Raw genomic sequence first — 12,806 nt, 5'->3', positions numbered from 1 at the left:
TTTTATTTTGAAGTAATGAACAAGTATTATTTGGAATTTACCACAAATCTTGCAACCCAGTTTAGCTTAGCAAACAAATCACATACCTGAGTGGAGTGAAGTCGTTTCAGCTGTCTGTAGGGCGTGGAGGCGGAGGGGGTGGGAGGTTTGCTGTGGTTTACAACCCTGGAAACAAACTCCTGAACATTCATCACTCCATCGCCGGTCAGACTCAGAAGTGTATCCCCGGTAATCTGAAATAGTTTGTTTTGAATCAGAAAAATTATTAGTATCTCCTTCATACTGTATATATGGTAATGGGAGATTTATTTAATCACTTGGCTGCTTTACAGTGATTTAAAGGTTGATAAATCTGCAAATTGTATATGATGTTAAACTGAGTTGTAGTAATTAGTGGACAACAAATCTAAGCGTAAAATATCATATAATATGAAAAAATAAATTAATAAATGATCAAGAGCGAAGATAAAAAGATACTAAGTGTGCCTCAAGGAGAGATGCTTTGTACTGTGTTCAAAGGGGACTGTTGCAGAAAATTTTACATTTTCTCAGTATACATTAACCAGACTCCTCCCTCCAAAAAAAGGGGTTTAAAAATGTTTTATAAAATAAAAAAAATGCTTCTGTTGCTCCCAACTTAAATTTCAATGAAAAAAGATCATGTAAAAACCAGCAATCAAACATCAACAACCTCCAAAAAAAAATTGTAGCAAACTATTGTGGAAAATAAGAATTTTAAAAAATCTCAATGTGAATGAACTTTCCAGTCTACCCCAGAAAAAGATTCTCAAAATATTTCTGAATTAAAATAATTATCTCTGCTATTGTTGTGGCTAATATAATAATACTAATACTACTAATAATAATAAAGCCCACTGTAATGGGACAGTCGGGTGACCAGCTCCCAACAAATCATATATAGGACAAAGAGTATGCTGAAAGGCAGCTAATAATACATTTTTAATACATTAAATTCTCCTTGTCTTGCATTATTCTTATAGCCTAGCTGCGCTAGACCCATGTTCTGAAGACGCAAGGGTCTAGGAACGCTGGACAGGGAGGGAGGCGGGCTAAAAGGTTGTCTTTCAAATCACTCTGCAGCAATTGGGTAGGTATACAACCAATCAGTGCAACGAATACGCTGACGTAGTTCCTAGAGCGCCGGCGGATTGTGGCTAAGTCCCATTAGCTTCCAAACCAGTGGAGCCAACTGGTATATTAAGGATTTGCCATATCCCGTCGGCATAAGTCCAAATACGTCTTTCTTCTCAATGAAACACTTCAATGCCGTCCTTTGTTTATCTTTCAAGTTGAATTTTAGCTTCAAATCTTTAAGGGCCAAAGCCGAGTCGAAAGATAACTGTTTATTGTGCGCTGGTTGTTTCTGTCAGAATCGTCACACCTCTGTCGTCACTTCGTTACGCCCGCCTTCTGACTCTACACTTCATGGTGATTCGTCGGCCAGTTTTAGGAGAATCCAGCCTCGAGCCTTATGGAGGGTAACTCGACCCACCCTGGCAGAGAATTAAATTCGTTGCCGTGGGTTGTCTAGCGCGGCTAGGCTATTATTCTTAGGGTTTCAGACTGAAAGAAGTTTTATAACAGAGTTCTTGGGAGGCAAAAAGGCACATTTTCTGGACTCAAATCAGGATTATTAATTCATATAAATGAGATATGTAATTAATTACAAGTACACAACTTTTTTTTGGTTTACTAATAATTATATTTGAAAATCTGTAATAAAATGCAGCCAGCTCTCCATTCAGTCTGTAACACACCTCCAGGCCGACATGTTCACAGAGAGCGAGTAGTTCGGTGTGACCGGCACATCCGTCCCACGTTATCGCCAAATCTTCGCAGGCTTCACGCAGCCGCTCCTCTAAACGGGTCGACACAGAACCGCCGGATCCCCGAGGAGTGCTCGGCTCATCGGGGTTCCACAGATGCATCTGACCTGCAAACAAAACACGAGATAGATTATCTATTTATTTTTAAAAAATCTCCAGCTGTGAAGTTTCTTAAAATGCTGCGTACCTTCAGCTTCATACTCCTCTGTGCTCGTTTCGTGAGCGTTCCAGCGCTGCGAGAGACAAAAGCAAACACAACCTAAAATTAATATCACAAACAGTCAGTTCAGTTTGGCTGTTCTGCAGCATCAGGTTTTAAACATTCAAAATAAAGCAACACGTGGTAGAACAATGGCCACTAAACCCCAAAGTCAGACTGGTTTCTCATGTGACCATCAGCTGAATTTCTGCGTTTAAACATGTTTTTAAATTAGCCAAGGTTTAGTCTGGATGTGAGGGGGGCCGCAGAGTCTCACAAAAAACACAATGGCGCTTTTGTGACGGCACGAGTCCTGAGGGAGGGTCAGCGGGAACGATGGCGACAACAAAGAACCTGTGTCACGGACGGACACACTTTTCTTTATTTTCTTTTCAGGCATTTTAATGTTAATAGCATATTGTTTATGCTAATGTGCAGCATAAAATTGAATAAGCAAACAAATGCAGTAAAACTAATATCTTGCGCTCCAGAATATATAGATACTAAATGTGCCTTAAGGTGAGATGACTGTTTATGTAAAATAAACAAAAATCATTTATACTGGGTCCTTCCTGAAAATTAAACAGGTGATCAGTGAGAATCAACTTCACATTGATCCAAATAAAATGAAATAAAAATAAAAAGTAATTATAAAACTACCAACATTGTCGCTTTGGTTACTAAAAATTGCATTAATAAATGATCATAACAAAACAAAAAATAAAAAACAGGCAAATTAAATGATAAAGGATCAAGAGTCAAATGAAGATGTCTAATCAGCCATAATGTGGGATCATTTTGCTATAATATTTTTATTATTTTGCTGTAAAAATATAAATATTTGACTGGTATTTATTGGGGATTGTTGCTCAAGATTAAACCTTTTTATCCATCCATTCTCTATACACCGCTTTATCCTCACTAGAGTCGCTGGAGTCTATCCCAGCTGACTCGGGTGAAGGCAGGGGACACCCTGGACAGGTCACCAGTCTGTCTCAGGGCTACATATACAAACAATCACACTCACATTCACACCTACGGGCAATTTAGAGTAACCAATTAACCTCAACATGTTTTTGGACTGTGGGAGGAAGCCGGAGTACCCGGAGAAAACCCATGCATGCACAGGGAGAACATGCAAACTCCATGCAGAAAGATCCCAGGCTCAGGCCGGGACTTGAACCGGGGATCTTCTTGCTGCAAGGCGAAAGTGCTAACCACTACTCCACTGTATATATAAATTTGTCAGTCCCTAGCCAAAAAGAATTTTAAAAAAAAAGATCAACATCTTTGCTTTTGTTGCTTTTCACTTAAGTTTGAAGAAAAACAGGCAAACTAAATAAATTGTCAGAAAAAAAGATATTTAATCTGACATCAACTGATGTAATTTTGTTGATGTTGAATTATATTTATGGAGGTTTGCTGTGACATTTTAGCAATTCTACAATTTCATTTAGCAGACGCTTTTGTCCAAAGCGACGTACAACACAAGCAAGAATTCAGACATAAGGAAAAACCTGTAGTAAGTGCAAAAAGTGCAAAAAGTGCGATTTAGCACTTAAACATCTTTGCAAGATAAACAGTGTGTAGGAGTCTGTTGGAAACTTCTGAATTTAAAAAAAAACTTACATCTTTGCTTTGGCTAATCCCAAGTCAAATATTTCTAATGAATGATAATAAATTTCAAAAAAGGTATTTAATGTGCCATAAGGTGATAATTATTTTGTTAACGTGAACAAACAATAAATCTTAACTTTATTTATTAAGGTTTGTTGCTGAAAATGTAACACTTTTGCAATATAAATTACATTGCCTGTCTCCCAAAAATGTTTAATTTAAACATAAAAAGTTAATTTTTACATTTTTTTGTGCTTAAATGACTTTGCATAAACAAAGTTTTTGCTTGCTGTAAAACATTAAGGAGGGGTGAGAGCCACTACGCTGCTTTCAGCCCCATAGCGGCCATCTATTGTCTGAGGAGCCAACAGTGAGGGAATGAAGAGCAGATGGGATCCTGCAAGTGGCGTTTTGATACATGGAGTGTCGGCATCCAGAGGAGGAGGGGAAGCAGAGCTCATTGTTCCCCTGTCACAGTCCGACACCCTCCTCCTCCCTCAGCTCCAAGCCTGCCATCTCTGGCGGAGCCCCCTGACCCATCCCCATCTGCTGGTCCCCCAGGCCGGACATTGTAGCATTGTTACAACCCAGATTAGTCAATACCAAGACACAATTCAGTCCACTGTCTCGGATTGTGTTTGTCTTGGTGCTGGCAGCCATCTGGGGTGGAGCCACAGACAATACACAGAATATTAACACGTCCATCCGTCCGTGCTGAAGCTGAACTGGCCATCATTAGACCGTTTTGGTGAACTGGTGCTCTTACTTGCTGCCGACGCTGCTGCAGCACATTCAGACTAGAGTCAAGCTGGCAAAAGTCTGCATCAGAATGAGAAATCATCCTGATGTCTGAGGACCACAGCAGTCTGTGGTAACTCAGAGTTACTGCAAACTCTCACGGAAGATAAGCTTAGTCCATAGGAGTTTAAAATCCTCACAGATGTAAGGAGACACTTCTCATTTCTTCTCTCATCTCAGACATGTACACACTATAACATTACAAAATAGTGATGCAAGATTATTGTGCCAGAAGGCAAAGAGTAGTGCAACATCTCCTGGGAAAGCAGATGTAAACAAAATGGAAACTGTGGTGCAACAACTTGCTGTAACTATAATAATTCTTTACTGTGAGAAAAGAAACAAAAGCAGAAGGATAAACTACTCTGGATGATTGTGAATGGTTGGAAAGATGTGGTCAATGGGTTGTCTCTTCTACTGGAGGTGAGATTTGAGAACAGCTGTACCATCTGTTGCTAACGTTAGCCTCCAGGGCTAGCATGTTCAACGCTGCTCAACATCAGTTGTTCCGAGCTGTGCCCTTTCCTATTATTTCAAAGCATTTAATGATAAAAAATGTCTACTGTGCTGGAGTAAATGAAACCCAAATTGTCAGAACTAACTAAAAACATATTAATCTATATATTTACTCTCAGTTATTGTCATTTTGGGTCTGGCAACAACCTCTTCGGCTGGTGTCAATTCCATAACAAACAGAAGATTTCAACTGTTAAAAACCTAAATACACGCAACTTGCACTAACAAAAAAGGGAAAATATTCAAATCCAAAAAGCTGAGAATGAAGAGCCACTGTCTCTTAGTAAATTACACTGACTACAGCTCATAAAAATTGTTTTCTTTTATTCAACGATGGCTGTTTCATCACCAGTTGATCTCTTTACCTGCCAACAAGTGAGGGCCTTGTACTGGTCTTATGGTAAATCTGCGACCCTTTCCGTTGCAGGTCATGCATGCTCAGACTGAGTGTGAGCTTAGGCCTCGCTACATATGTTAAACAACTCTCTATGTCAGCAAAGAAAGCTGGATTATCCCACAAGATCAACCAGGGGAACCATGCAGAGCGTTCAGCTGTGCATGGCCGTGACTGAACCGATGCTACACAGCTCTGTGAGAGTGAAGCATTCAGCGCAGTCTGACCACATCACGCTGCACTACACAAACACGGAAGGTATGTGTTAATTACCCAAGGCTTGCTAAACAATTATGCTCATAGTGTTATTTACAGAGAGTACTAAGTTGTTACATAACGCATAGGGCCTGTGTTGGAGTGTCTATATTACATTTCAGGATCTGGCCTGCATGACTCTAAGCTGATTAGCTAAGAATAACACCTCGACGCTGCTGAGGCTGGGGAGAAACGCAGCACATGCAAGGCCAGGAGACGATAAGGGTGGCATGGAGGTGTCTGGAGGTTCAGAGCGATGCTGGAAAAACTCTGAGCCTTTTACCTCACGCTTCCTGGGAACGGCTGAGTCATAGCTGTCCTCCAAATCCTCGCCGTCAGCCGGGCTTATATTCGGAACTTCAGACAAGTCCGAAACAGGCTCTATGAACTCCGGTGTGGAGCGGCGCCCGTAGCGTTTGCTGCCCTTCACGAACTTTGGTTGGATCTCAGGAGACTCTGAGGAAACATAAATGATAATGAGGCAGAATTATTTACAGGAAATAGTGGACATAATTAACCACAGAGGAAAATCCCAATGACTAACATTTGCCTTTAGCAGCTCGACTTCTCTAAAAACAACAACTTCTCTAAAAGTATTTAGTTCCCATTAGGGTTACTAAAACAAATATAGACATAAATATTGACAGTTATCCATTTACTCTGCTAAAGATTTGACTTTTTATTGCCTTGTTACACCAGCATCTTACACAATATAGGCATGATTAAAACACTTCATTACCACAAACCCTCTGAGGCCACATTAAGGCGAGTTTGCTATCATTTTAAAATAGCTGAAAACGGGGCCCGGATAGCTCAGCTGGCTGGGCAGGTTCATGGGTTCGAATCCAGCTCACAGCAATTTATTTCATGCCATTCCCCCACTCTTCCACCCATGTTTCCTGTCTCTCATTGTCCGATGTAATCTTCATGCCTGTAAGTCCCGCATTCATTGCATATTTTTAAAAAAAAGACTTATTATAACAGTTACATTCAACAACTGTCTACTTAAAATAGTAGGTGGCAACAAGAGTAACACAGCGTGGGAGCAGCTCTGCAAATAACGCCACTGTGTTTGTGAAATTAAATTCAATATTCTGCCACATTTCACTCTAAAACCCAAACAGATAATTACTGTACCGTAATAAAAGCTTCAGCTCAGAGGAACAAACTGTGCAAAACACAGAGACAGCATAGAATTTGGTTGTAGAATTTGTAACGGTTGAACTGCTGCTTACAAGTCAAATGGCCAAAAATGGCCCCAAAAAATAATACTTTAAAACAAAATTATGTCCAGCATTTTAGCTGCTCTTTCTGTGCACACACATGTACCAACTGAAAACACGGACCACATGATCATTCAGGTCCACTGGGCATGCAGGTGCTGCTGTTTACATGAAGCAAGGAGCTGGTAGTTGTTGAAAATAGGAGCAGCAACAGACAAGAGTAAGACCAGACATTTCTGGAGCTGCTATCATAGACAAGAAGCGAAGGAAGGCCTGTAATTTGGCGTTAATACCCAGCTAATCACGTACTGGTAGCGTTTCGTAAAATGGAGCGTGATGAATGAGGGAAATAAGGCCCACTCAGACACAAATATGACCGTCTGAGTAATAATTTTAAAAAGCTTCAGTTTCTGCCCATTGAGAGTAAACAAACTGTGCAACCTCAGAGTATTAAAGCCAAAATTATGCCACTAGGTTTCCAAAAGTTCTTACTTTAGGGGTCCAAAAACTCTGGAGTAGTGTGCAAACTCACTGTAAACATAGCAGAAGTTATGCTTTTTAAATTAAAAACATACTAGCTGGCATGGCAGAGCCTCAGTCTGCTATAATCTTAAACATAAGAAAGAAAGATTAGAATCATACAACCACGGTTTGACCAATGCCAATGCTGACTACTGGAAATGTAAGAAAGATGGATACCTGATTTAGATTACCAGTCAAAAGTTTGGACACACCTTCTCATTCAGTGGTTTTTATTTGATTATTTTACACATTGTAGATTAATACTGAAAGCATCAAAACTATAAAATAATACATATGGAATTATGTAGTGAACAAAAAACTGTTAGTCTTCAGTATTAATCTACGATGTGGAAAATAATACAAATAAATAAAAAGCATTGAATGAGAGGGTGTGTCCAAACTTTTGACTGGCCGTGTACTTTACATGTTTTATGTGTTGTTAACAGGGTAATCAGTCAGTTATAACCAGGCCTCTTCATTAATAAAGATTACTTTCACTGAAGCTAGGCGATCAATAGGAGTGATGACATCAGAGAATCACCGGACGTGAGGACATTGTTTACTGTGCTATCAGTTGATTGAGATTGATTAGTTTTTCTCTTGCAAGTGCGTCAGCTGTTCTTATCTGTTCTGTTAATCTTTCACTGTTCCTTTAAGGTCCATTATTTGTTAGTCTTAACCAGATACCATTTGAAGTAATCTGTGGCTGCCTCCTAACTTAGCTGCTAGCTGCTAGCATAGCCGTAGCCACAATGAAAGCAGATAATTTCTTGTTTTGAGTGACTATAAATGAAAAAAAGAGGCAGCTGCAACGGACCCAAAGTAGTGCATTTATTTTATCGATAACCAGTTCATAAAAATAATGATACAAAATTAGAAAAATGGCAAATATCAGCCGTGAAAATGGCTCTTTTCCCAAGATGAAACCACTGTTTGTGCCATCAACACCTAGTCTGAAACAACAAGCCACGCCAGTAGTCCAACTATGAAGGTGCCAACAGTTCAACTGCCAGCTAATTGGCTTTGGGCCCGAGCTGTTGGCTCTGAGCCACTGTACGTAGATTTACTGATGAGTCAGTATGGGGGCTGTTCCACTCGTTCTGCCTACAAAGTCACCTTTCATACTTTGATGACTTGGTTGATGGAAAACTCATCTTAACCCTCATGTCATCCTGCGGGTCAAAACTGATCCGTTTTAAAGCTTGAAAATGTGGGGAAAAAATACATTTTCACAGTGAAACTTCTGATGTCCACATTTTCAACATTTTTGGGAAATCTTTGAACATTTTCTGGTGGAAAAAAAAAATGTTAAGAACGAGAATTCTTAAGAACGTTCACATAAAAATTAACCAAAATCCAGTGAAATTCGCTGGATTTTTTGTTGATTTTTTTGTGAATGTTCTTAAAGAAAATATGAGAAGTTTTACTGATATATATGTGTAATCATTTCAGATTATTTTAGGATTTTATTAGAAGATTTTTACTCACTTTTTGAAAATATTTACAAGACTTTTCCTGTCAAATTTGGGGGATTTTTTTTAAAAAATTAAACTTTCAAGGGCAACTTAAAGAATTATCGGAATTTTCTTCCTAATGGTTTTGCAAATTTTCAGAAATTTGGGGACTTTTTTTGCTTAATTTTTGCATTTTTTTCAGACAAGGAAACAATATTTTTTGAAGACAACATGAGGGTTAAAAGTTCAATAATAAACTTAACATTGTTCAAAAACGAAGTTATTGGCTTCACGCTCTGTGCTTTCAGCCTGACACCGCAGGCATTTTATAGACAAAAAAAAGGGGGGAAATTTATTCTAAACGGTACAATCGAGACTTTACCTGGTTTTGGCAACAGTTCCGGTTCTGCTTGCGGTGCCTCGATGGTTGACGACAAAACCAGAATAAGTGCATTCTTGAACTGGTCAAAGTCAACCTGCAACCAGAATGAAAAGGATATCTTAGATGCAATGCAAGCAATGCTGAAAATGTGAAGCAAAACACAAAATTCCTGAGGCTGGGTGTAATTCCCTGTGTGCTGGGAGGAGGCTGGGTGTCTCTGGGTGGAGGAGGGTTGGAGCAAAAGCAGGGGAGGTCACACTTCAAGAATCAACAGCTGCTAACCCTGAATACGTTGATTTTCTTTGTGCTTTGGAGGCTGGCGGCTTTAGGTTGGAGACGGGCGGGTTTCTTTTGGACTATATTGTTGGATGTCATGGGCAGGCAATCAGTCCATCGGCCCCTCTGCAAACATTTACACCGCCCACACACACCCGCACAAGCAAGACAATAGCCACCCGTCTGTCCACACGCTTACACACAAACAAAACTTCTAGCAAAAGTGTGGAGGTAAGCAGCTTGGAGATACGTTTTTCTTTCCACTTAGGGGTCAAAACATGAAGAATAAACACTGGAGATCCACTGAATGTATAATGAGGAGCAGTTGCACAAGTTTGCCCCCCCCCCTTGTTTCATACATTTTCACATGAAGCACCCTCAGAAAACAGCAAGTGTGAATGGTGATTATGTTGGTTTGGTTGTCTTGACCACAGGCACCTGTGATGAGGACTGATTGGGGGACATACTTTGAGAGCTGGAGTGGCTCTTAAAGCAGGTGAATTCACAGAAGAGTCCAAAGGACTGGAACAATGATTATCTTTCAAAGACAGATGTTCCAGAGTGGAGGAATAAACTTACTCTGGCAGTGAGGCGGTCCTGGTTCTGCAGCAGCGCTTGGAGGAGAGCTGGCGTGGCATCATCCAGGTGAAGGGACTGGCAGAGATCGGAGAGCTCCTCCGGGCACAAAGAGCCGCAACCGCTGGCGTCAAAACTGTTAAAAACTTCTTTCAGGCGCTCCTCGTACTGGTCCTGCTCTTGGCCGTCATCCATCACACAGGACAGCACCCTGCCCTGTAAGAGGAGGAATGAAAAGCCAAGTCTTAACACACTTTCTGTTACATTCCAGGGCAATATTCAGAACAAAACAGAGTCTAAAGGTCAAATATTTTCACTCTAAACTTGCAGAATGATATATTTAATGAGAAAATACTCACAAACAGCGGGAGCATGTGTCAATTTTAACAGCAAAACCCTTCATATGAGACCTGCGCTCGGCGACTGAGTTTTCAACTCGCTGCTCCAGCGTCAGTTCTGGTGCAGGCTTTGGTTAATCCAATTACTACGATTAGACAATCAGGTAAATTGATAGACGTGGCCACGACTCCCTTTTAGCTGGGATATTTAATGACCCATGGAACTCAATTTGACACACATGAAAGGGAGATTTATCTTTCTATATACAGCTCAGTGGAGTTATAGTACAGAACAGTAAGATTTTCTTCATGTTGACTGCTGTTTGAAGTCTTCAGACTTTTCAAACTGGTGAGACATGCAAGGACAAACACAGCAAAGTGGCACTGAACCAAGTGGAACAAGCAGCCAGGGACTAATTGAGACGAAGGTTACACCGAGCGCCGTGCCAACATTTACTAGTCGGCTGGCAGCATCGCTTACAGACACATGGACAAAGTTTTTGTTCTTGCAGTTTGGACGCATCATCTCTGTAACTAAAAAACAAGGGAAGCGAGAAGAGAAGAAGAGCCCGAAACAGAAGTGTGGATGAAATTAAACACACAGAAACACATGTTTCATTAAAGCGATCGCATAAAAGCAAACCACAAATCTTGGGCAATTATCTGCGTAAAAGGAGAGATTGTTGTTGGCACAAAATGAAAAAAAAAAAAGTCGCTCTAACTTAAGCAATGACATAACTCATACACGCAACCACCGAGGTCAACCACCTGAAGATTAAGGAAGTTAAAAGGCCGAGAACAGGACTGGAAATAGCAGAGAGCTGAGCAAAGTAAAGCACACATACACTTCTATTTTAACGTGCAAAAACTTTCCAGAAAATTTACGTCTGTCAGGCTGCTGCATCACAGACGTAACATATTTCATCTAAGTTCTGGGACTGCTGCCATGTTCATACAGAGCCTCCACTGTTTTATGTTTTTTTTTTTTTACACTCTGTGTAAAAATGCAGCTCAAAATGAAGAGCATAACACACTATCTGAGGAGTTAAATTCCTCAGTATGGGTTTATGCATCTGTAAGGGTTGTACAATATTGGGAAAAAATGTAATTGTGACGTTTATTCCTTTTCTGCAATGAGAAAAAATACAGAAATTATTAACAATTTGAAAGAATTAATCATTCTGGATTGATTTTGGGGAATTTTAGTTGACTTAATCTGCACAGAAAATTAAAAACAATTAGAAAAAAGCTGTTTTGAACCTTTTTCATCTGGAGTAACACTGGTAAAAGGATCCAAAAATACTTATTTTTTGGGTTAGATGAATTTCAGATCTGCTCTTGCTTTTGTCCTGAAGAGCTTTTGGTACCGACAAACTCTGTATCTTGTCAATAAAGTTAAAGAAACTTCAGGTATCCAGAATCCTTTAACTGGAGTAAATAATTTTATATCAGCCAGAACTTTCTTGTGGATTAGTCTTGAAAAGAAGAGGTGTATCAAGCTACAAAACAGTCACACTACTATTTGTTTGAGTTTATTTGCATTTCCTCACTTCACACTTGATGCATTCTGACTATCCCCGTCGCAATGTCACTGATATAAACTATATATTGTGCAGCCCTAGTTTCTATACAAAAAAAAACTCAATTAGAATTTTACAGATTTTCCAGCTGCTCTCCCTGAGATCATCAAGCGCTCGGCCAGGTGTCCCCCCAACACTCCAGACTCGGGGTCCCCATTCACCAAGCACAATGGGCTGCCCACAAAAGCCAAATCAGTATTCTGCATCTGCACGTTTGAGCAGCTTATGACATGCAGGAAAATAATGGCTCAGCAGTGCGGCAGCTTATCTACAACTACAATGTCTTATCAATTTGCAAGAATCAAGAAATTGGGCAACAATAAGACAGCGAGTCTGGGAAAACTACTCATGATCATCATATTTTATGCCGTATTTTACAAAATAAGCCTCCTTCTCTGCACTTTGCTCGTGTTCTTGCTGCGATTAGGTTTGCTTTCTGCAAACAACCTCTGAGCCAATTATCCCGGTAGCCTCTCTGCTCAGCCACAGTGGGTCACGGTGGGCCGACAGCTGCCGTGGTCAAAGAATCACACCAGTGCAGGTTGCGACAAGGAGGTTAATCCTCCCAGCGTCCACTGGTAATGGTGTCAATTATCACCACAGATGTCAGTCAGAAAAGTGCAAATATCAAAACTTTTCTTCAGCAGTGCATTTTTAGTCTTGGATAACTGTATTTTTTTGGAAAAAATTTTCTATGTCAAAGTCAAACAGCATCAGATCATTGAGAAATATCACTCAGGAGCTAAAGAAATTGTGCACTTTATCAGATGAAGTAGCTCTGAAAGGATTACAATTCATAACATTTCCTAGAAGCTATTAAGATCAATCA

General features: G+C 40.1%; 1 protein-coding gene across 2 annotated transcripts in view; it reads right to left on the bottom strand.

The window, feature by feature from the left end:
- The window catches only part of nin (ninein (GSK3B interacting protein)), a 38,928-nt gene that overhangs the window by 21,987 nt on the left and 4,135 nt on the right, over nt 1-12,806 (bottom strand). For both annotated transcript variants that reach the window (XM_051958994.1, XM_051958997.1), the window contains exons 2-7: nt 10,063-10,275; nt 9,208-9,301; nt 5,910-6,082; nt 2,035-2,080; nt 1,779-1,954; nt 87-233 (exon numbers count right to left, since the gene is read on the bottom strand). In XM_051958994.1, coding sequence (XP_051814954.1) covers nt 87-233; nt 1,779-1,954; nt 2,035-2,080; nt 5,910-6,082; nt 9,208-9,301; nt 10,063-10,275 — 849 coding nt within the window. The remainder of the gene's footprint in view (nt 1-86; nt 234-1,778; nt 1,955-2,034; nt 2,081-5,909; nt 6,083-9,207; nt 9,302-10,062; nt 10,276-12,806) is intronic.

Source organism: Acanthochromis polyacanthus, chromosome 1, assembly GCF_021347895.1.
Source record: "Acanthochromis polyacanthus isolate Apoly-LR-REF ecotype Palm Island chromosome 1, KAUST_Apoly_ChrSc, whole genome shotgun sequence".
In the NCBI taxonomy this organism is placed as follows: domain Eukaryota; kingdom Metazoa; phylum Chordata; class Actinopteri; family Pomacentridae; genus Acanthochromis; species Acanthochromis polyacanthus.
Note: the sequence above shows the minus strand (reverse complement) of the source record. Positions and strands in the feature narration are given on the sequence as shown.